At 34.9% G+C, this 25,838-nt stretch overlaps 1 protein-coding gene across 10 annotated transcripts in view; it reads right to left on the minus strand.

The window, feature by feature from the left end:
- Positions 1 to 4,606: 4,606 nt before the first annotated feature.
- C2CD5 (C2 calcium dependent domain containing 5) overlaps positions 4,607 to 25,838 on the minus strand; it is a 100,284-nt gene continuing 79,052 nt past the window's right edge. For 6 of the 10 annotated variants that reach the window (XM_042946035.1, XM_042946044.1, XM_042946036.1 and 3 more), the window contains 11 exons: positions 24,798 to 24,861; positions 23,947 to 24,008; positions 23,601 to 23,699; positions 22,998 to 23,087; positions 22,218 to 22,305; positions 21,166 to 21,252; positions 12,353 to 12,403; positions 11,382 to 11,483; positions 9,886 to 10,076; positions 6,657 to 6,803; positions 4,607 to 5,942 (listed from right to left, as the gene is read on the minus strand). In XM_042946035.1, the coding sequence (XP_042801969.1) occupies positions 5,811 to 5,942; positions 6,657 to 6,803; positions 9,886 to 10,076; positions 11,382 to 11,483; positions 12,353 to 12,403; positions 21,166 to 21,252; positions 22,218 to 22,305; positions 22,998 to 23,087; positions 23,601 to 23,699; positions 23,947 to 24,008; positions 24,798 to 24,861 (1,113 nt within the window). In that variant the 3' untranslated portion in view covers positions 4,607 to 5,810. The remainder of the gene's footprint in view (positions 5,943 to 6,656; positions 6,804 to 9,885; positions 10,077 to 11,381; positions 11,484 to 12,352; positions 12,404 to 21,165; positions 21,253 to 22,217; positions 22,306 to 22,997; positions 23,088 to 23,600; positions 23,700 to 23,946; positions 24,009 to 24,797; positions 24,862 to 25,838) is intronic. The other 4 variants (XM_042946042.1, XM_042946043.1, XM_042946045.1 and 1 more) reach the window with 2 other exon arrangements.

Genomic DNA, 25,838 nt, shown 5'->3' on the forward strand with positions numbered 1-25,838 from the left:
GGGAAGCAGCAGCTCTCCAAGTTCTACCAGCCCTACACCGAAGATACACAACAGCAAATCATCAGGGAGACATTCCATTTGGTATCTAAGAGAGATGAAATGTTTGTAATTTCCTAGATGTAGGATTGTTAATTGGAAGATCTGAGAACACAGAAAGTACAAACCACAAAGAAGAAAAATGAAGAAGACTTCATCAAAGTTAAAAATTTTTCCCCAAAAGACAATGTTTGAAGAATGCAAAATAAGACACAGCCTGAAATAAAATGTCTGCAAAATACATATCTTATTTAAAAAACAAACAAACAAACAAACCTCATGGCATGCCTGGGTGGCTCAGTCGGTTATGCAGCCGACTTTAGCTCAGGTCATGATCTCCCGGTTCCTGAGTTGGAGCCCCACGTCAGGCTCTGTGCTGACAGCTCAGAGCCTGGAGCCTGCTTCAGATTCTGTGTCTCTGTCTCTCTGTCCCTCCTTTGCCCATGCTCTGTCTCTCTCCCTCTCTCAAAACTAAATTAAAAAAACATTTTTAAAAAATTAAAAAAACAAAAATCCCTCATACGTAGAGTTCACAGGAAACTCTTCACAACTCCATTGACAGTTGGGTTGAGCACTAGAAAGTGAAACTTGGCAGGTTTCCTTAGATGGAATAGGCGTGGAGGAAATAGAACTACCTGCTAAGGAATCATGCAAACCTTTGCTGTTGTCTTGGCCACTTAGGCGTCATCACTGCAGGAGACCAGCATCTTCTACTACTCTGGGGAACCCATTCCAACAGCGACATCATGCGGCAGTGAGAACCAAATGCAACAGCGTAACGAAGTGGTTCCTGTACTCTACCAGCGTTGGTGGGGAAGCTGAACTTAAAGTTCTGGGGACTGTGCTGAGGCCCTAGAGTTCTTTGACAATTCTAGAAGTGGAGATGACCTCAAAGGTGGGAGATCCTGAATTTATCCCAATTAGTTGGGTGGGTATTCAAAATAATTAATTACAAAAAAGAGATATGACTGTACTTATATCCTGAGTTTGTGAAGCATTTCATATTACCATAAATAGCACTATATTGTAACTTTATGCTTTATATATAGCCATAGTTTAGAAGAATTCGTGTTAGTCTTCTATTGCTTCCATAACTATTGCCAACTTAGTGCTTAAATAAGTTTATTATGTTACATTTCCATAGGTCAGAAATCTGATATGGGTCTCACAAGGCTAAAATCAAGCTTTGTTCCTTTCTGGAGGCTCTAAGGGAGAATCCATTTCCTTACCCATTTCAGTTTTTGGCAAAACTCAGTTCCTTGTGGTTATAGAACAGAGAACCCTATGTACTTGCTGTCAGCTGAGGGCCATTCCTGGAGTCTAGAAACCACCCACATTTCTCGGCCTGTAGCTCCCTTCCTTCTTCAAATTGAGCAATGGCATGTTGAGTCCACCTCTCATAGACTCTCTCTAACCTACTCTTCTACCATCTTCCACTTTTGAGGATTCATGTGATTAGATCCTAGGACCCCTTCAGATAAACCTAGATAATTTCCCTATCTCAAGGTCTTTAACTTTGATCACATTTGCAAAGTCCCTTTTGTTCTGTAAGGTAATATATTCACAGGTTCTGAAAATTAGGCTGTGGATATCTTGGAGGGAGTGAGATTATTCTGCCTACCATAGATATATCGTGTTTTTTTTTTTTTCAAGGATTTTTTATTTTCAAGTAACCACACACAACAAGGGACCCGAACCCACAACCCCGAGGTCAAGACTCACATGTTCCACCAACTGAACCAGCCAGACACCCCTGGGTTTTTTAATATTTAAAAATCTAATCTTAAGAATGTCTTGACTTTCCTCCGGGGAAAAGGCTAGGTTTCTAGGATAGCATTTATGTAACTATTCCTAACTTTTACTTCAGCCTGGCTCCTCATTCCCCTCCATTCATTCTATATTAGGTTTAAGTCGGGGTCAGTTGGGTTTCAGTATTTCGATAAATCTCCTGAAGCAGTATGCAAAATTTCATATGTATGCTTATTTTTCTGGGGAAAAGTTCCAAAATTTAGGTCAGATTCTCAAAGTACTCTGTGAAAGACCTTCCCCTGGGGGCGGGGAGGGGGGACTGCAAAACTGCTTGTAAATAAATGTGTTACTTTCATACAACATACATTTTCATGCTTCCACACTTTTACGCATCCTGTTTCATGAAATTGGGTTGTGTAGTGGAACAGGCATAGGCTTTGGATCTCCCTCAGGTCTCTGACTCACGCTAAGACTGACTAAGTGTGATGACATTTATCTAGGAAGAAATAATGAAGGGTATCAAGTTTGATGGGGAGCCACAAGATGAGAGCAATTCAGGACATGTTGTTTGATGAACCTTCAAGATAGCCAAGAACTCAAGGGGAGATCATCTTAACTAAGGGAATCTAAGAAAGAAAAGAGTCATATTGTCCACAATAAAATTAAATGTTTGGATATGACAAAAGGTACCCTGAACTGTGTTGATGCACAACAAAATAAGGGGAAATTTTGTCACATATGTGGCAGATTATCAACAAGAAAAAGCAAACTCTAAAGAACAGAAATTCAATTTTCATAGAACAGTGCCAACAAATAAAAAATCGTTTTATTCATGAGAGCCAAAAATGTTGTCCATATATAGATGCACCTAGAAATCATTGCACAAAATAAAAGCCATCAAGCATAAGATCTCATTTACACAGAAAGGGTAGTGGACTGACTGCAAAAGAACAGTAGGGAAACCTCCTGGGGTGATGGAAATGTTTGTGTGTGCGTGTGTGTGGGGAAAATGTTCTTTTGTGTGATGGGTATGTCCTTTACCTTGGTTACACAACTGAACCCATTTGTCATAGCCCCTTAAACTGTACATTTAGATTTTAATGAATGTAAATTATAACTCATCAGCAGATTAATAGAAATGTGATGGGAAAGTGGGAGAAAGCCAGGCAAAAAGGTAGAAAATAAAGCCACTCTATTTAAAAATTGTGTTTATCGGGGCGCCTGGGTGGCTTATTCAGTTGAGTGTCCGACTTCGGCTCAGGTCACGATCTCACAGTTGGTGAGTTCAAGCCCAGCATTGGGGTCTATGCTGACAGCTTAGGGCCTGGGACTGCTTCAGATTCTGTGTCTCCCTCTCTCTCTGCCCCTTCCCTGCTCACACTCTCTCTCTCTCAAAAATAAATAAACATTAAAAAAATTTTAATAAAAATAAAAAAAATTGTGTTTATGATCCCATGTATACACTAATGAAAAAGTGTATGTGTATGTGTGAAAAAGCTTGTCAGCAATCCAATATTGCAATCCAATGCTTGTATCATTGGCATACAAAGGACAGATCAGGGGATGGAAGCCAGACGGTAATGGATTATGGAAGAGCGGGAGGTGGAGGAAGTGCTCACTGCATGTAGCAAATTGGTTAAGTTGTGTAGTTTACCTCTGGAGCAGCACTTTAAGAATTAAAGGGATATATAGGAGGCATGCTGTAAACACTGTAGTAAGTCCCAGCACATCTGTTCAAAATGACCATTTTTGAGGGAATCCACACAAAGAAAAGAGCAGCAACTCTTGAGGTACAGAGTAACATTAGTTTTTCTGGAAGGAGACAGCATGGACTGATTATGCTTCAGAGGTGGAGCACAGGAGCAAATAAATGGCCCATGTGAGCAGACCGAGGGTTAAGCCTGAGTAGTTAAGGAAACTCCAGGTTTTCTAGATATCAGCCAGGCCTGATAATGCCACCCAGTCAGTTTTATGTTTACAATGGAGATAATGCCACATAGTCAGTTTTATTTTAAGAATTAGTAATAATGTATCTCTATGCATAGGACATGGCACAAAATAGATACTCAATTAGTGATATTATTATTCCTCTGCCTAGAAAGGACTCTAAAACATATTAAGCAATCACATAACAGCTGTTGGATGAATGGATGGATGGATAAAACTATGAACAAATAGTCAATTCCAGTGAACTGCACATTTTTCCAGACTGAGTTTAAATATCATTCCCTTTGGGAAGCTGCCTCCATCTCAAGCTACACACATTTTTCTCACTTAATAGTGTAAGTTTCAGAGCCAGATTGCCTGTGCTTGAATCTTGGCTCTACTATTTATTGTGTCTTTGGGCAAATCAAACTCTCTACTCAGCTTCCTCAACCACAAAATGGAGCTTCACTACAGTATCTACATCTACCTCATAGGGTTTCTGTAAATATTACGAGGGTTAATACAAAAATCTATTTGTGATGCTGCCTGGCACATAGAAAGCATTCAGTAAACATTAGCAATTGCTATAGTACCATATAGCACAGTTTACAAATTATTCACTTGTGTAGCCATGGAAGATAAGCTCCATGATCATAAGAACTTAGGTGTGCTTTGGTGACTGCCTAAAACTGTGCTCTGGGATCTAACAAGCATTCAACAAACAGATGTTGAATGTGAATACCTACCAACCAAAGACCATGAAAATGCCACAGTCCCAGCAGATGCACAACAGATGTTTGCTGACTGAAGGGAGGAATGGAGACCATCGGGTGGGAAGGGGTTTCAGACTACTGGCAGTACTGCACAAGGGAGGCAAGCAGAGACATAGGGGATATTCCAGTTTATAAACTTTTTATTTAAAAAATAAAATTATAAACAAAATACAGAAAAATATTGACACCTGTGATAACAAGGAATTGATTCCTAATTTTTAGGGTAGTTTGTTATCCTGAAAGAGCGAAATCATGAATTTTATACAGAAATTTTATTGTGCAAAGGAGGAATGTACTTTTTAAGGTTCATTTGCACTAGGTATTTGGCATTGACAGAAAAGGTGTTTCTACGTATACATTCAACACTCTGCAGCATATTTACATTCAAGTTACATCTCCAAATTCTATGCCAAATACAATCTAACTTACCATCAAAAATGCCTAAGATATAGTTCTGTTTATTTGGTAGGAGTGCAGTATGATTCTATTAAAAATAATTTTATACTCCTACTAGGTCAATTATATTTTAACTACTTCAACAAAACTCACTGACCTTTTTCTTCCCAGTTGAAGCCAAGCCTCTTCTAGACAAATTAAACACTAACAAAAACACTAACAAAATTTGGCCAGTTATAAAGTTATGTAGTTAATTTCTTCCTCCCTCCTTACAAACATTATTAAAACTTTCAATGGAAGGACACTCGTTCTAATAAATTACATTTTCTTTTACAGCAGTTAGGACACAATATGGATCCAAGTTACAGTAATTTTAACTTTTTAAAAGATGGCTGAAGCACTCTTCCCCTTCAGTTGTTACCAAATTCCAAACTCAGTTATCAAAATAAAACGCATTAAGAAACACACATAGATTTCTCAAAACTTTTCTCCATTTTCCCACACATTCCTCAAATCAGATTATTTATTCATTAACAATTTGTAAATTTCTTGCTTCATTTCTCTCAATTACACCAGCGTAGTTATTATAATTTCTTGATAATCTCACCATTTTGTGTTTCAAAGTATGATTTTATTAAAGTCAACATAAATTACAGACAGCTTCCATTTCTGCTACAGTTCTCTGAGAAATCTATCTGAACTTAGTGAAGGGTCAAGATTTCATGGGGCGTGGCTTGGCAAACAAAACACCATGGTTTAAAAATTCTCATGCCTCCAAGAGATTAGAGACAAATCAAATCTACTCAAAATGTACCAATTCTCTCTTAATGATCTGAAATTAAGTTCACTTTTAAAAGTCCAGTAAGATAATTAAAGACAAAACAATGGAGACAGATGAATTTCATTTAGTTGAACTCTTTCTAATTTACTTCAGGTGGTAACTTCTCCTCCAGTACATGATGGCTGGCAGTTGGCGGTAGGCTGCTGGGTTGATACCACTTCTAACTCGGATTCACGAACAAAAACCACTGCATCACCACTTACATTTATAAGACACTGTGCCTAGACAAACAACAGGACATGTTTAATCACCAACTCAATAATATGCTTATAATTTTCTGTTATATTAGGGGCAGTGTTGCATAGCTGAAAAGCACAGGCTTTGAAGTCACTAGAGAAAAGACAGACAACCCAATAGAGAAATGAGCAAATGAAAAGAAGGCAACTCACAAGAAAACTGAAAAAAAAAAACAAAAAAAAATTAATAAGTTTTTTAAAGGAACAATACTGATCAATTTATTCTAAAACTGATCCTAAGTAACAGTCTTTTGCTCCCACTAACAGAATTATTTATTAGAGATACATCAACAGGAGCACCTGGCTAGCTCAGTGGGTAGAGCATGTGACTCTTGATCTAGGGTCAATAGAACCTACTTTAAAAACAAATAAACAAATAAACAAACAAACTCTGATGTTATTACAGAAATAGATAAAGAGTGTGGCCCCATCGGGATGTACTCTTCACTAGTATGGCAGTTAGAACTGGACAGTTCATAGTCCAAACTAGAGGTGGCTTTCACAGTAACTTAGGAGCAAAAGTATGTGATTTATGTATGACCATGGTTACTAATATAGTTATTAAAACATGTTTTAAACATCTAGAATCCAAAAGCTCGGAAGAGCAATGCCCTTTGGTTGGGAGATGAATGGGAGGATGGGAAAGCCACAGGAGAAATCCTCAGGTTCCCTCACTGGATGTTTCCAGCTACATCTCACCTGGTTTTTATTTGGGTTCTCCATGAAGACACACTGCTTCATTATGTAGGAGACAACAGCATTCCCTCCTAATGCAGCGACATGAGCTCTCACCATTGCAAACACTTCAGCAATGAAAGCATGGAGAAAACCACTGACTCCTCCTTCCTAAATAATAATATGCAAAAAATCAAACTATATACGTGGACATGAATGTATATAAAATGCCAAATAATATATATTAAAACATCTTAAATGATCTTAATATAATAGATGATCATTTTTATTTTCCTCATAACAGGGATCTGTTGCATGAATGAACAAACCTTTACTGCACACATGTCTGTGATGGGGATTAGTACCCTCACTTTACAGATGATGAAATCAAAGCTGTGGCCCTGACTAGCTATGACCACATAGCTAATAAAAAAAAAAAAAATGGCAGAGCAAGAATTCAAATTGTTTCTCCATCTTCAACATCTCCATCAAATCGTTCCTATCATTCACACAAATTGATGGCAAATATACATAATAAAACTTCTCTGCTATCCGTATCCCCCATCCTGAAGCATGTTCCAGGCACACTTGCCTTTTTATCAGTTTTCCATAGGTGTCAAGCACTTTTCCTTCCTCGGGGTCATTGTACATGCTGTTCCTGAAGGTTCCTCCCCAGTTTTCCACCAGAATAACTCTTAATTCCTCAGGTCCCTGTTTATACGTAACTCTCTCAGAGAAACCTTCCCTATCAGATCTAAATTAAGTTTCCCTGTTATTTCCTCTGATAGCCTTTGTTGTATTTCTTTATATTACTTAACATCACTAGTAATTATACATAAGTTACATGATTATTTGTTTAATGTCCACCATGCTCCAGTTCTACCAGACTGTAAATTCCATCAGGTCAGAAACTGTCATCTGTTCTGCTCACAACTCAGTATGTGCACATACTGAGTTTTCCATACATATTTGTCAGGGAATGAAATCCAGTAGTTTGGAGAATGTTTTCAGTGTTCGAAAACAAAACAGAAACCAAAGTCTAGCTGAGAGCTTAAAATGCTGTTCAACCTCAGCTTTCTATGAATTCTACTGGAGGTTATTTACAGTCTAGGAAGAAATTTCAAACTTTACACTGGAAGTGAATGGCAAAATTTAATGCACTGTTAGAAAAAACATTTGACCAGATCACACCTTTCTAAAAAGCAGTAGTTTTGTAAAGGCAGCTCTCTTTGTAACTGAGAAACTGAGGCATTTCAGCCTACTTCCAATTCATCATAGCTCAGGACATTTTTTCTTTCACTTATATCTGTTTCCTTCCTGCCTTTTAAATCTAGAAATTCTGATGGCAGAGTAACAGGGACTACAGAGGGTAATTCTTAAAAGATTATATAATTGTAAGCAAATAACTTATCAAGTAACAAATAAATTTGGGATATTATGCCATACAGTTAATATTACAAATCTCTGTTGAAGAGAAATCCACTGTGAGGCAACATTTTGGGGCGTGGCTCTCAAGCAATAGAGAAAGCACTTAGGAAACAAAATTTTATGGATTAACATAGTGCAATAAGTACGTGCTATTAAGAACAACTGGAAAGTTAATTTACCCATCCATACCAGCTTCTCACACCCAACTTTCTTTGTCAAATTTAAATGGACCTAAAAGCGTCACCTATTTTAATTCTATATTAAAAGGTTTTTGAGAATATATTAAGATAGCATCTTTTCTATCTCAACACAATGGAATATGATTTCCTAATTTATCATAAAGAAAACATCTATCTAATTAATCTGTCAGAAGTCATGCCCTCATTTACAGAAAAATATTTATGTCTATTCTCTGCCAGACACTGTGCCAGGTGCAGAATGGTGAGTACGATATTAAAAACATCATGATAGGGGCGCCTGAGTGGCTCAGTCAGTTAAGCATTCGACTTCGGCTCAGGTCATGATCTCACTGTCTGTGGGTTCAAGTCCCGCATCAGGCTCTATGCTGACAGCTCAGAGCCTGGAACCTGCTTAGGATTCTGTGTGTCCCTCTCTCTCTCTGCCCCTCCCCTGCTCTCTTTCTGTCTCTCAAAAATAAATAAACGTTAAAAAAAAATTTTTGTTTTTAAATAGCAGCCTCCCCATTGGGAGAAAAAAAAAAAAAAACCAGCATGAGGGCAGGGTGCCTGGGTGGCTCAGTCGATTGAGGGTCCAGCTTAGATCATGATACCAGGGTCATGGGATTGAGCAGAGCACTGGGCTCTGTGCTGAGCGTTCATTGAGCCTGCTTAAGATTCTCTTTCTCCCTCTCTTTCTGCCCCTCTCACTGGCTCAGGCTCTCTCTCTCTCTCTCTCTCTCTCAAATTAAAAAAAAAAAAAATAGTATAAGGGTTATTATTTCTAAGGAAGTACAAAAACACTGATGATGACACAATGGGAAAAAAAGCATAGTTAAGGTATCTTTATAATGCATAGACTTTAAAAAAAACAAAGTGCTGAAGAGTTTATTAAGTTTCATACCTCAATAATTTAAAATTGTCCCTATTCACAATATTACTTTGCTCTAGTAAGACACAATGTAAATACAATTTTTCCTTGAGTTTAAATTCCTATGTAATGAAAGATATAATAGACTGACTCTGATTCTTAAATGTGACCACATCAAAACATTATAATTACTGTTACCCACTGTGGGGTAAGAATTTGAATAAATGGCATCCTCATATACTTCTGGAGGGGGCAATAAAATGAGCAGCCACATTCTTTTTCAGGGGGAGAAAAAAAACAGACATAAACTATCCACAGACATCTATCTATAATATAGTCCCCTACAGTTTCTAAATGTAAAACCATGAAAACTGCTATTTAAATAATAGCAGGCAAATAACTACTTGAAAAAACTGAACTGTTCTTTCAGGCTATTTTAAATCTCTAATCCAACATGGATCAATTTACTTGTTTTACTTATGATAAGGATCTGGAATCTCTAAAAATAAATGAAATTAAACCCAACACAATTCTTGTGCTAATACTCGGTGCTATATGAAATTTGGTAAGTCTAATCTAGAATTAATCCAGACAAATTACTGAAAAAAAGAAAAGAAAAAAGAAAAGAAAAGGTACATGTGCGTGTGTGTGTGTGTGTGTGTGTGTGTGTGCATGTGTCTATACTTTGGCAAAAAATAACAACCTGAAATTCGTTTGGTTTTGATACTAATGTCTTCAATCAGAAAATGTACAAAAACAATGTTATAAAATTACCTACCTCACGAAGAGAAGTGGTTTCCCGGATAAAAAACATGTTAATTATCCCAAGATATTTAGTTATTTTTGCTCCAGGAATGAAAGAAAGAGGTGTCATCTTAACAACCCCAACCGTAGAATTTGCACAAGGTGGAGCAGAACGGTTCCGGAAATTTCCTTCACCCATCGGACTTGCTTTTTCAACGGTGACAGCTAAATTTGGAGAAAGAAAACAAAACCTCAAGATCAGATGTTGGTAACTCAATTATTCCCTAAGGTTTCCAAAAAAGTGGTGACAACATTCAGCTGTCTGTGAGGGTAAGCCATGTCATGAGAGTAAAGAAATTATCATGCACTGCATGCAATTAAAGAGAGAAAGAAAAACGTGAGAGGAAATGCTGAAATGGAATTCTTTTGGAAGAAAAATGGCATTCCTGCAAAAGAAAATGCTGATGCGGTATAGCTATGACAACACACAATGATCGTTATAAAGTGAAGAAAAAAGAAAAAGCAGGAGAGCATTAAAAATTATCTGCTGTAGGAACAAATTATTACAAAGAGAGTGTGAAAGTTGTTATATTTCCCAGTGCAGTTTTTCCATCTGTTTCAGACAACTTCATCACTGTCAACTTGTAGATAAACCTTATGTTAACAAGTTGTAATGGGTTTCTTCTCCAAACCTTTTTGATCAAACTCATAATTTTAAAAACAAATGACCTTGGCTATCTAAAAGTTAACTGTTTATAAAATAACAAATAATAATAGCTAGCACTTATCAAGTAACTACTATAAGCCACACATGCATATGTATTATCTAATCCTTACAACCCAGCAACATAGATATTATCCCCATTTTACACATGAGCAAACTGAGGCTCAGAGAAATTACATAACTTGCCCAAGGTCACACAGCTATTAAAATGACACTTCTAGGATCCCAAACCAGATCTGTCTGGTTCCATATCCTGTGATCTTTCCTCTAAAACATCATTCGTTCTCTCTTAATGTACTATAAATTCTTTCACTCAAATATGTTTACCTCAAAGTCTATCAAAACACATGGAGTATAAAGAACACGTAAGTAACGATCCTGATTCTAGCAGTGAGAGAAGAGTTTACTACTTTCTATCCAGAAATACCTCATTCTTTTAGCCCTCTTTATCACTCTTAGGAAACTAACAGATGCCATATACTACATAGTAGCTAGGGTCCTCAAAGAGTATCTCTTCTATAAGAGAGCTCATAATTTCCTTCCATTAGAAGGATATAATATCTATACACTTCTAAGAATACCTTCACAAAAAGTAAAATTTTTAAAACATAATTCTACAGTTAAAATGAACAAATCTAAAGGCCCTTCAATAACTTTTGCTAAGTGACCATTAGAGTCTGCAGCTTTCACACTCCAATACATGATTGATCGGCAATGTTATTACAGGGTAGAAAGGTCTAGCCTTCACCACTGGGAAATCAGGGATATGCTTCTCAGATCATAATGTGGTAGAAACATCCGCCTACTTGTCTTAATTGATCCGCGCCTTATGGTCTGAGCTTTCAGTTTAATGAGCTCTATCCAGCTGCTGCATCTGTCTGCAAAGGAACTGTAATCAACTGACGTTGCTGAAAACACAGACAGAAAACAAAAGAAAAAACAAAGAAAAAATATGGATGACGTCTCTTACTCGTCATAACACTCCTTCCGATGATGTAATTTAACTGTAACTTAGAAAAAGAATGGTCCTTTTCAAGTCAGATATGAGAGATAGTAAAGAGTCAAGCTTTAGACACTGATTTGTCCAAAACCAAGTTCTTAATTAGCTGGCTGAGCATTTTTGGTGATGTCATAGTTGTGTGGTGGTCTCTTAGGGGCAATGGAAGCAAGGTCTTACCAAAATATCACTGCAAGGACCATATACCGCTTTGACTAATGTTATTTCCCATTCTTTTTCTTTACAAGGTTTTGACTGTCTATATTTTAGGACTTTAATTCCTTATTTTTACCCTAAAACAAAAATAATGAAAATCAAATGCTGAAGAACACATGAAAAAAAAAATCACTGGTTGACTTATCTTTTATTAAAACACATTCTTTCTACCATCAGTAACAGAAAGGCCAAAGGGTTATTGTGGTCAATATTCTGTTTTCACGTCTGATTTTGGTAACAAGCTTCTGACAACATTGAGTGGGGAGGCAGATGCGAGTCTAACAAGTTCTCCTTTTTAAATAAAATAGCTTCTACTACTACTAAGCTAAAAAGAATGTCAAAGAGCTAAAATTTTATTTTGAGAAACAGGGAAACTATTAAGATGCTAAAAACTTAAATATTAGGTTAATTAATATTTTTAACGACACATTCTAACTACAATAATGCCACATTTTGGTGTTTATTCCACTGTCCAGTGCATTTCTTCAATGTCTGTATGTTTATGCACCACCACACTAGAATTTCACACCTTTGGTGACTATTTGCTTAATTAGACAAACTCACCTCTCTGTGCAGCTGGTATACCTGAGTTAGAACTTGCACTCTCCAGGTGTTCTAATAAGACAATATGAACAACATTAGCTCGGATGCTAAGTACAAGCCAGTATCTCTTCTTTGCTGTTTGTCAATACCATCTATAAGCCAGATGAATAGGAGGAAATCTTTATGGCTTCATTATAAAAGCAAACCAAATAGAAGAATTCAGGGTTTAAGTGCAGTTTCTACTGATATATGAAAACTGGCTCAGTTAATAAATAGCATGTCAAGGAAGACTGTTACTGTAACACAAGAAGAGTTTCAGAAACATTATAGACATGAGAAAATATAAACATAGTAACAAATGTTAGTAGGATGAAAGCAGGATGAGAAAACTGAGCAGAGAAATTAAAGAAAACCTGAAATGAAACTTGGAAGGGAAAATGGGGAGTGGGAAGGGTCAATAAGATTACAAATTACAGACAAGGCAATGACCTGTGTCTCACAGATAAACACAAGCTGCTTACTGACCATAACCTTCCCCCTCACTACCACAATCCCCTTCATTCAAGGACTTCACTGTCAACAGTTCCCTCTGGTGGCATTAAGACGTTGTGGAACCAAAAAGTACTCTCCACAGACATGACTAGGGTCCCAAACTAGAATCACTCCCTTTCCAGGAACCTCACAAAAAGAGCATCCAGAATTTTCCCTAATATTTCATATTTTTATTATAGCTATTTAAAGTATTGTACAAATTTAAACAGCACTACAAAAACTTCTGAGAATAATTCGAGTCATCCAGTTTTTTTTTTAATTATAAATTAAGTAAATACATATTTTTATCTCTGCTTAATGTATTAATCTTTTGGTAATATTCTTAAATTAACGAAGTTAAACCTTATACCAAAGAAGGTTTGGACAGGTTCTTGCTAATTGGGTGCATGGAAGTATGCATACTCCCTCTCCCCATTTTTATAAGGCAAGTGACCACCAGTTAATACTGCAAAGTGTAGAGTGGCTGACATTCCTCTTACAATACAGAGCTGTTGAATAAATGGGCTAAGTAGGGTCGACAAAATGACTGTGAGGTACCATGCTGTGGGTGTGCCCCTGACCATCATGCCCTCAAGACCGTAGATCTAGACAGGAAGAGTCCTCCCTGATTCAGGATCCTGAGGAGCTTTGGAAGTCCAGGAGGAGATGGAACCCACAGGAAGGAGACTACAACAGAACAGACACTCAGAGGCCTATCACATCTCCAGGGACAGCTAGTTCAGCACTGAAACAGACACGGTACAGAAGGTGGGACAGCAAATGCCCACCCTCAGCCTCCATATCCCAGGTGGCTCCCGGGGCTCTCCTATGTCCTACGTAGTACAGACTTGTGGGGCAGAGACTTACAGAAAATATACTTGGCCTTAGGAATTCTGTGAAAGCTTTTAAAATGAGGGAACAGGGGTCAAAGCTTTAAAAAAATGTGAAAATTATTAACATGAAATTATCTTCTATAACTCAGTATTATCTGGGTAATAGGAAACTCCCCAGTGAGTAGCAACTACATGTAATTTAATAACAAATGTCCACCAAAAGAGCATGTAGAAAGTATCTGTTACCAGCTCTAAATATAAATTTAAAAAAAAAAGAACCAAAGGTACACATTCATCTGTAAAATATTTGTTTTTTTTAAAGGATAAATAGTATATCTTTGCAAGACAGACAATAAATCTGATTAAGAGTAGTTGCCTCGTGAAAAGGTAAATGAATGGAGAAGGGGGAGCTAGATTTTGGACTATTTGATTTTTTCATAAGATTTGAATGTTTCACCGTGTACATTTATTACTTTTCCCAAAAAATTTTTACAAAGGGTGGAGAAGGGGGTGGGGGGAAAGAGCAAGGGAAAATGTCTATTCCCTGCCTTCATATATGTATGTATTGAATTAAAATTTAAGAAAAAAAAAAGTTTTTAAATTGCAGATATTCTTAAGGGAAAGGTTAAGGGAGATGATTTTTGATCTCACTTCAGGACAGCAGGTTCACCCAACATGCTTGCCAAGATCTTAATTTTTCTCACAGAAAAAAGGCCCAAGATGAGGTGGTCCAGGGAACAGGTGATCAGCACCTCAGACGTTTGCACACCTCAGTTATCTAAGGACTTCAGATTCTCAGTCACTCTGCTCCTCTAATTATAGTTTGGCTTGCAAGGTAATAGGCTTTTCAAAAGAGAAGGTACTACAGATATTAGTTATCTGGGTCACTGGCAAACTAGCAATTCTGGTGAAAAAGAAATAAACACATATGCAATCTCTAAGCCAATACTTAAAAAAAAAAGGGAGAGAGAGAGAGAGAGAGAGAGAGAGAGAGAGAGAACATATTTCACATTCAGGAGTAGAAATCTTATTAAACTCTTTGAGATTTGTTGAGTAGCTAATGCCCATTGCCAGCCATTGGTATATTTGTCTACACGTGAAAGTCTCTGCTCCACATGTGAAAGAGTTTGAGACAAACACTTCTTATGTTAGGTATCCCCATTCTAGCTGCAGAAAGTCTCAACGAAGCCACACAGTAGCCCACTTCTCTTACAATTTCCTTTTCCACTGGATACAAAAAAATGATTATTTTGCTTCATTAAAAAGTCACCAGTAAGTGATAACCCTGTTATCCACCCCCCCTCCCCGCCAATGAACAATCCTAGAAAGTCAGCAAGACAAATAGAAAATAAAGTTTTATTATTCTCTTAGTACACTACAATTGTATTTAACAAGCCCTATCAGTGTGGGGCGGGAGGCTAACCTAGGTTAAAAGCAGTTGAGTGAAAATGAGCATATTGATGACAAACAGAAAATAATGTGGCAAGGACTCTTCCTCCCTCAATTATACATGCTCCAATGCTTCTGAAGTTTGAGACTTCTTCCATTCTCCTAAATAACTTGTCATAACCAAGGACAAAGGTATCAGCTGGCGATGATAAAGCTCTACAATGATCAATAACTCTTCTGACAACTTATTCACATTAGAATCTACAAATCATCTTTGCTTTGAATAATTAAAAAATACTTGAGATAATCTTATCTGGTCATCTTAAGGAAATTACCAAAACTAAAAAAAAAGGCCCTGAAACTTATGAAGATTCTCTGGCAGATTAAAAAATATGCAATCTGGAATGCCTGGCTGGCTCAGTCAGTAGAGCAAGCAAGTCTTAATCTCAGGGTTTGTAAATTCAAGCCCCATGATGGGCATGGAGCCCACTTAAAAAAATTCATATGCAATCTGAAGTCTTTAAAAATGTCTGCTTTATTTAGCTATTTAAACATTCTTAGTTTTAAGTTATTATGATCAAAATTTCACTTTATGTCTCTTTCAGCATTTCTGTCACTCTATAATATACTGATTAGCTATATCCTATAACTATAAAATCTGGCTTAATGACTGAGTTAAATAAGACAAATTATGTGTATAAACATTCAGTAGAAACCTTGTCCATAATGATATTCAAATACTGGTGGATTGATAATGAAATTGCCATATTATAGCTAAAAGATATTTAAAGCACAGAGAAAAATATAAATAGCTTCAATTTGGAGAGTCCACTATGGGAAAAACTAGTCTACTATCACAATATGTACATTAGATGACAAAGACAATTAGCTTCTCTATTAGGATCATTAAAGCTTCCACCTTGTACAATTAAAGGAGTACAACAGCCTAAACAACCTGTCTTCTTTAATGCCCATTTTCTGTTTTCCTGCCTGTTTCCAGGCATTCACTTCTCCCCTCCGTCCCACCCTTTCTATCTTCTCTTCTAAATAACCCAGTAAGCCAGTTCCATTTTCTTTGCTGTTTACTCCCTCTTCCGCAAACTCTGGATTTCATTGAACTCAGGCTGCCTTGAAGAAGCAAAGATTCCTTATCCCTACTTCTCCACCAGTTCTCTTTCCTTCCTTCCTTCCCATATCTGGGATGAGTTTCTCATATATTTTCCACTCTGCAGTTTCTCTTTTCCTCTCAATCTCCTTCCCCTCAGCATCTCTCTCCTTTCAGGACCTCCCACTGATGGTTGGGGCCATCAACAACATGGAGAACTTCAGTGTTTGGTACTGTTGCTACCATTTGGTTGTAGTGACAAAATAGATTTTAAAAAGAAAGAAAAAACAGACATGCAATGAATTGTTAATACATAAAGATATTTTTAGTTAGTGTAAAGAACTATGTAGTAGTTGTAAGAATTTAGAACCATTAGTTGGCAGATAAAATAAAAGCTAACTTTGTAGTTTTTATAGGGTTATATTTCAAATGGCTAGTTTAAAGTAATGTGAGGCAAGTCATTTAATTTAAAAAATTAAACTATCTTCTAAAATCAAATTTGTCTTAACAAAGAATAACCCTTATAGCCTCAATAAAAATAAACATTAAAAAACTTCAAATGTGAATATCTAATTATGGAGTACAATGTATTGAGGGTATAAACCAACTTGTTTTTTTTTATACCGAAATCCAGAATTTGACCTCTGCTCGTCACATTAATCAGCAGCTGCTTAATGCAAAGAGTACTCTCCTGCCCGCCTACAGCTTATGCCACTGAACATGAAGCTATCCTCCCAGCACAAAGCAAAATGAAAGCAGGATCAAGTTAGGTACAAAAGACTTTTCTTCTATACACTTTCATCTGACAGTACATAAAAAACTAAATTTACCTAACCTTTTAAAAGCCTTAAACTCTCATAATTTTAATGAAAACTATTATCTTATTATAAACCTATAAAGTATTTGAGATATATTTATAGTGGCATATGATTCACATACATTTGTCTGAGATCTTAAGGACCACAGTATGGTACCTAATATATTGAGATTTAGGGCTTTAGACATATATCAAAAATAATTTGCTAACCTTTTATAAAAAGTATATGCATAAAATTTTTTAGATTTTCTACAGTTTGTAAGAAAAATCCTACTGATTTTTTAAATTTTTACCCAGATTACTTTCACTCAGATTCCCCATTGTTACTGTATTTGTTCTATCCCTTTATATATAAATTCATTTATATATAAATATATAGACTAATTTATATACATATATACATATATATATACACACATATATATGTATATATGTGTGTGTGTATGTGTGTGTGTGTGTGTATATATATATATATATAAATAAAATGGTCTCTTAAAGCCATTTCAGAGTGTAAAAGTAAATATTTAGAAAACTAAAGTATAGATACTAATGATGAAGAAAAAACATTATGAGAGTGGTATAAAAAATTTGCCATCCTTTTTCTCATAATACAGCCTCATGTGAATATAAGTAATTTATGTTGATGGCACATCATCTATGTTCCTCATAATATTCATCAAAGAATTTTGATGACCTCCACATGATAATTTCCTGGAATAAATTACTCAGGCTCAGCACCTTTTAAAATTTCAAATCAGAAAATCAAGACACCTAGCAAGGTAATCAAACCGGCATAAATTTGAGACCTACATCAAACTATTTTGTTACCCTGAGAAATAAAACCAAATATAACAAAATATGAAAGGACAAAAATGAACATGGATGGACAATTCAGGCCCAGGCTTACTCTACACGGTGAATTAGATTAGGATACACATAATTGAAGCATATTTTCTTCACATAATATTCACTCATTTTTCAGTAACACAAAAAGGAAAGGTTTATCTACAAGTTAAAAGATGGAAGTATAAATAAATATGCTGTGCATAGCTCCTGAAACTACTCTGTCAACATACAAGAAGTAACGATTTTTAATAAATTGCCCTGTCTGTAATAACATGAAAAATTAAATTAAGTAAAACTTAATATTAAACTTAAAATAAAATGAAGCTTAATAAAGTTTTCAGAATTTAAAAAAGGGGAAAAGCTCCATCAGCTTAACTAACTGACCTTAACAAAAGTATAAAAACCATAAAACTATATATTTACTTATTTATCAATATTAGTAGTCGACTTTTAAGCCTCTTGTGGTTGCATATAAGAAAGTCAAGAAGTTTTCTGGGCTTTTCCTAGCACTATTTATTTATTTATTTATTTATTTATTTATTATTTATTTATTATTTATTTATTTATTTATTTATTTATTTATTTATTCCTAGAACTCTTTACCTTTCTCTCTCTTGCCTGTTACTTCTAAATTGCTAAGCTTAACTTTTGCCAGATATTTCTATTCTCTATTTAAAACTTCCCTTCATGTTACAATGCTCAATTACTACATTCATGTATTACACTCTATTATTCCACTCTTCAGACCTTTTCAAAACCCATCCTATCCTCAAATCTTCCAAAATACTTTATGATAACTACTTCAAGTATATTTAGTATAACCGATGTCCTCCTGAAAAGACTTGAGGAAGCAAAGACAATAAATAAGCATGCAACAGAAATGACACTTACAAAAGTATTCACAAAAAGGCACTACTAAACTTTTTAGTAGTTACTGATGATTCTAAAATGTAATATTCAAGGAAAAACACATAGTTTTTGCACATAGTTTTTGCAGTTAAGTACTTAGTATAAAAGTTTCATATATGTTAGTATTAGATGTGATGCTACTAAACATTATGAAGATGATGATGATGGCAGCATTGATCTGATTCGGTGGTTTTCAAACGTTTTGAAACTCTTTCTTACAACAAAATCAGATACAGAAAATCGGTTAAGTAAAAGCATTACTGAATCGAAGCTCCTCTAGTTCAGAGGTAGCGGGTCCAGAGACCTCCCCTCCCCTCACTCCCTGCCCACCCTGCCTCCTAGAAGGCCATGAAGCACCTATGAAGAAACTCCATGGTTTGGAGAAGTTGAATTTAAAAATTATTGATTTAATAGATTTGAAGCTATTCGGAAATTTTTAATTTAACTTAATTAAACATTAGCCTCTGATTTTGATTAATTAGCTTTTGATTTATGTTTTTAATAACAGGAACATGTTAATTATTGAAGAACCATTTGCTATAGAAACCCAAGGAATGAGAGTTAAAGGCTAGAGAGAATATTAATCCTTTCACATCTTGCAGATGAGGAACTGAGGCTTAGTTGGCTTATTAGAGGTTAACTGGCCCAAGTTCTCACACTTGATCAGTCGCAGAACTGAGAAGAGAACCCAGGTTTGCTACTTTATTACTCCACTTTAGGGCCCCTCTCCACACTCCCTGAAATGAACTGCAATGTTTTAAGTACTGTTCAGATATGACTTATTCTACTCAAATTCTTCTTTCCTCATTCTACAAAGTATCATTTGTACAAAATAGACTCATGACGCCAACAAGCACTAGTTTTAATTACCTTTGAAAACACTTTGAAAGCTACTGCAGAAACTGCAAGTTATCGATATAGATATGAAAAATTTAAAGAATTTAAATCCAATTTTCTTCAGAAATCAGTAACTACTAACAATGTAAAATTGAGCTAAAGGAACCCCATATCCACAAGTATATATTCCTATAGATTGCCAATTGATCAAATCTTTTTGTTGTGATTACATTTTTGGTTTTGGTTCCCCCTCCACACCCCACCCCACCCCACCCATTGCAGGGTAAGGATAAACAAAATGACACTTAAAAGTGATTTGAACTAACCCTGTGGCTAAATACAAGTTTCCTGTACAAATAGGTGTTTTTAAAAAAAATTGTATCTAGTCAGTACAAGGAAGATTCTTCACAGTTCTTTTTGTTCTAGAAGCTATATTTAATTGATAAATCTGAACTCAGATTATCTTTGGATTTGATTTTTCCTCTCTATTCTTTCAAGGAGTTGAACTATGCTAAAATTCTCTATGGAGTTCTAAAGTAGAATTTTAACTTAAACAAGAAAGAGGACCACAGTTACCATGTTAGAAAGTTCAGAATCTGAAAGGAGCTTATCTTTTCATCTTCAAAATATGAGACAAGATCTATTTATCTACATAGATAAGCAGGCCTAGTGATTTAGTAAAGACTCTATATGCAATGTGAATATAATACTATTCTGTATTATAACTAATTGGTATCAGATGAAATAACTGATAAGTACAAATCATTTAAAAATTTCTCTTGCATTATAAAATATAAAAATTAGAAAAGCCAATTTTGTTTGAAATAACAAATGCATCACTTCTCAGAATAAAAACCTATGAAAAAACAGAAACTACACTTATTGTATATGTAATGCTATAAAATAAGGTATAGTAATTCTGAAAATTCTTATAATAAAAATTGCCCTGAAATCAGAAGAGAAATAGAAAATACTACCTCCCATTTTTCTCCAAAGATTGTACAGATCTATGTAGATGTATTGCTATTAAGAAAGTATCATTTTGCATTTGAAAATATGGCAGTATCTTTTAAGCACATAACAACGTTCCTCAATAATAACCAAGACACTCAAAAGACAGCTCATCCCTTTTTTACTTATACTACCCCCACCTAAACCTCTCCACACACCTTCTGAAGAAAATAAGTATTTTATTATCCATAAAAATGTAAACATTTTTGAAAAGATTCAATCGTTGCTGGAAAAAAACCTTACCAGATAGTATCAATATATCATGTGTGAGTAGTTACTTAGGGAAATACAGATTTCTGAAGATAAAACCTTAATACATTTGAAGTATAAGAATGGAGTATCACATGAAAAATTACCTTAATAATTTATATGAGATTACTTGAGAAATTAAAATAAGAGGAATATTACTCTCTCCCCTGTACGAACATGAAGAAACAGACCATGAGGGAATGAAGAATAAATCTTCATCTCAAGAGTAAGTAAGACTGCCTACAATGAAGAAGTAAAAGGAACAAGAAACTAGGATTTGTGTTCGCATTTCCCTCATTTAACCAACCTTTAGCTGGTGGAAAAGGATGAGAAGGAAGCGAATCTGAACAGAGCTCCAGTGGAAACTGCAGAAGTTCTTCATTATCTGTAGAGGCTTGAGAGGCAAGAAAAACACTAGTTATTTAGTAATGATCTAGTATTAATTTTTTTTAATTAAGAATCTGGGATAATATATATTTCCCCCCAATCCAATTTATTCTCGTTATTTTCTTTTTGGTTTCTCCCATAGAAACCCTTCACCTGCATAATGTTGAGAGATGCTCTCTTCCCTGCTAGGACTGTTGTGAGATTTAGAAAAACTCCTAAGTATAAATCTCTTAGCATATAATAATAAGAACTCAATAACAAATAATAGCTCCACAATTATTATTCTACTTTTTGTACCATACTAGTTCTATGATACTTAAAACAGTTATTTTCTATCTTCTTTGATCAATATCTGAACGCAATCGTTTAATACATCTGTTTGACATTAATTCATGCTTTGCATGTAGAATATAATCACCTTTAAAAATTTTAGACTAACCATGTATATTTCATTTAGCCAGGTAAGTCCTTAAAGTTTAGAAAGCATACTATTTCCCTGTCCTTTTTTTCAGAACACATAGCAGTTTTTAATAATGAGTTTCTTTGGAATATATTAAGGATGGTACTTCCTAAATTTTACTGGATAAAGGACAACTCTGAGAATCTGCTGGATACCAGGGAACCTTTCTTGAGAAGAATACATGATGTTTACTACATCAGTAGGTTCTCAGATGCCTTGAGGACCTCCCCAAAGACTCCAGGACAGAAATCACAAAATTTCTGCAGAATTAATATACTATAACCTAAGCCTAAAAAACAGCAGCATTCTTTATGGAAATAAATACCAGCAAACCACCTATTCATGTGTGAAAAATACCAAGTCAGTCACATTCTTCTTATCCACCAAGTTATAAAGATAGAAAAAGTGACATATCTCTTCTTCAAGAAAAAAGTCATTTATTTAATCTACCTTTTTCACTGAACTATAATGTAGACAAACATGAACTATGCTCCCATCCATCACAGGTTTACCTCTTTGCAATGACTTTTCAACATGTGTTTTTGTGGTCTGTAAAGCCTGATTTTTGTCAAAAGTTATTGCAACTGCTGTGACTGTAACCTAGAATTACAGAAACAACGTGATTAGTAAACTAATCATTGCCACAATAAGTTTCTCACAAACCTTCTTCAGTAGCATGGAACAATTTATACTAACTGGCTAATTTGCTTTTCCTGGTTAAGACTCTCAACCAGAACTGCCAATAACTATTCAGATATTCAGACTACAACTGAGTCTGACATGTGTACCTAAACCTAGATATTCCTGCAAGAGCTCAAGTACCTTCTCTAAAATATGGGGACAGGAGAAATCCCACATAAGTACACATTCTATGCTAGCCATAGGATTCTACCTTTGGATTACTAGAGTTCAGAAAAATAAAACATACATGGACTGATTCATTCTAATATGTTTAAAAATATTATAAAGCAAAATCCTTTATACTTATTCACTTATGGCAGGTTTATAATATTAAAACAGATCAGATAAAAGCTAGAATTCTTCTTCAATAATAATTGAAACTTGGGGTGCATGGGTGGTTTAGCCGCTTAAGTGTCCGACTCTTGGTTTCAGCTCAGGTCACAATCTCATGGTTTTGAGTTCGAGCCCTGCATCAGACTCTATGCTGACTGCACAGAGCCTGCTTGGGATTCTCTGTCTCCTTCTCTCTGCCCCTCCCCTGCTTGTACTCTCTTTCTTAAACTAAATAATTAAACATTTAAAAAAATAATAATAATTTGAATCTTAATTACCTGTATTAATTCATCTTCAGGCAGAGATACTGTAAAATTTACATGGCAAAGGCAGCAGGGGATCATAGACCGTAGTTTAAAATACAGGCTCTACACAATAGGAAATATTAGCAATATCATTTCTTTTGATTCAAACATTTTTAAAAACTGATTTTTCACCACACACTGCATTATGGCAAAAGGGACATTTAAAAGAGTAAAACAAAGCTGGTCCACTTGTTTTGTGTATTCTTACATTAAGAATATTATTTTAAATATTTAAGCAGACAATAAGATTTAATCATAATAACCAATAAGTCATAAAAAGTAATATAGGAAAAAAGGCTTTTTTAAAATTTATGTATATACAATAGATTCATATGAAGCTTAAAACTATGAAACAACTTAAATTTTATGTCATCAATAGTGTGGCATATTAAGATGGAGAGGACAACTTTAGCATTTTACCAGATGACAGAGTTAAGATTAAACTAGTATGTAAATGAAAATAATTTGGCCCACAACTGTGTAAGATATTCCAGACAACACATACACTTTCCTTTTTTAATTTCATAATTCTTAGAGGAGTTTTAACTAAAATATAGTTAGTCAAAAGATTCATACCTTGAGCAAATTTTCACAGAGATCATTAAAGTTCTTATTAAGGGCTTGATTAGTCAGGTTAAGGCTGCTTAATCGGATTACTCTTACTGATGTGAACATCTAAATATGGGGAGATATAATAGCATGTCATTTAATATTTTTAACTAAATAGTGTAACAGTTGATAAAACTGCCAAATAATGAATAATAAATAATCTAGTATGAAAAGGGCTAATCCAAAAAAAAAAAAAGAAAGGCTAACATTTTAATTGCAACAAGGAGGTCAAAGAAAAAGCATATATTAAGAAGGAACTCGCTAAAATCACATACATTGTATTTGTTTAAAATTGTGAAAGGGAAAGGTTTACCTGTATTTCTGATGTCCAATTATTTATACCAGGCATAATTTCTGTATTACAACTATAAAAGCCTGTTGAAATAAATCATAGTTAAACTATATGATAATGCTTCATCTATTTTTATGTTAAAGAGTAACATTTTTCAATTATTACATGGAATTCTAACTATAAGATCCATTTATTCTTTTTTCTAAAATACTATACCTTCAGTAGACTTTAGACCATCTCAATAAATTATCAGTTTGGTTTCTTTTTTTTTTTAATGTATGACCATAAAAGGATTAAAAATCAGTTCACCTAAATTTTTGTGGTTTTTTCTTTTTAAGATTTTATTTTTAAGTAATTTCTACACCCAGTAGGGGGCTCGAACTTAAAACCAGTATCAAGAGTCACATGCTCCACGTGCCTGGGTGGCTCAGTCGGCTGAGTGTCAGATTCTTGATTTCGGATCAGGTCACGATCCATGAGTCATGAGATCGAGCCTCACGTCAGGCTCTGGGGCTCCACACTGAGCATGTAACCTCCTTAGGAATTTCTCCCTCTCCTTCTCTCTCTCTCTCTCTCTCTCTCTGTCCCTTTCCCACTCTTGCTCTCTTTCTCCAAAATGAAAAAAACAATTTTTTTAATAAAAAAAGAGTCACATGCTCTACTGACTGAGCTAGCCAGGTGCCCCCTTAGTTCACCTAAGTTCTAACATAAATATTTTTAAAGTATGTTTTTAGCCTTGGAGAAGCAAAGCACATGATAGGATGTGACACTGATAAAACCTTTAAAATAAAGTTACTACTGTAATAATTATGAACTAAAATACTGATACGTAAAACTAGTCTCATCTCAAAAGTAAAGTTTCTTCCACTCACCTGAAGGGGGAGGAACATCAGTAAGCAGAGAATGTACATCTTCCATAGCATCTGTGTCATCAATCTGAAAATAAAGATTAGAACTATTATGTAAGTATAAATACATAGTAATTTCAAACTTTAAAAAAAGAAAAAAATCATTGTTTTTATTACTTACTAAATAGAAAATATAAGAATCAAGGAAAAGTGGAGCTATTTTTTCCTAAGTTAAAATACAAAACTTGAAAAAGAAAGTTCTGACATCTGTAAATTTCTCCACAGTAATTATTACAAATACTTCTAAAAAAATATTTCACATTATAAAGTATATTCAATTAAGAAAAAGACAGCCTTCTATTAAGCCTTTATGAGGCATGTTTCAAAAAGCTTACAAAGATACATAAGCAATTATTATTTCTATTTTTATTAGCTAATAAAGAACAATTTCAAAAAAACAAGATCTTTCGTCTTAAATACAAAACTGCTTTACAATTGAACTATATAGGGATAAAAAAAATAAAACTGAATTATATAGGGATAAAATTTAATAAATAAATAAATAAATAAATAAATAAATAAATAACATTGACTTACATAGGGATAAATTTAAAGGCACATCTAAAAAAATAACTCCAAACCCCATTTCTCTTATATCACAATATTTCATTGTTAATAATTAATAGTGAAAATATCCAGCTAAACAAAGACTGACATTCATCTGCATGTTGGGTGTCTTGACTCTCACACACTTCAATTGTCCCCTCACATTATCCTTGAAACTTCAAGAACCATTTTTAAACTTTACTTTAGAGACCCACCGTCATGGCCATACCTCAAACCGCTATTCCCCAAAACATTCCACCCCAGATCCAACTACAGTGTCCTGTCTGTTCCTTCTCTTACTTCATGAATCTGTACCTTGTTCTCAGTTCTGCACAGATCTAAAGCACTTTTGTTCTCTACTTAGCCAGGATCCAAGACCAGAAAGATCAATAAATGCTCCAGATCAAACTTCAGGTAATGCTAAGAATCACCTGAAGAGTAAGATTCTTGGGCCCTACC

The sequence above is a fragment of the Panthera leo genome, chromosome B4 (genome assembly GCF_018350215.1).
Source record: "Panthera leo isolate Ple1 chromosome B4, P.leo_Ple1_pat1.1, whole genome shotgun sequence".
In the NCBI taxonomy this organism is placed as follows: Eukaryota; Metazoa; Chordata; class Mammalia; order Carnivora; family Felidae; genus Panthera; species Panthera leo.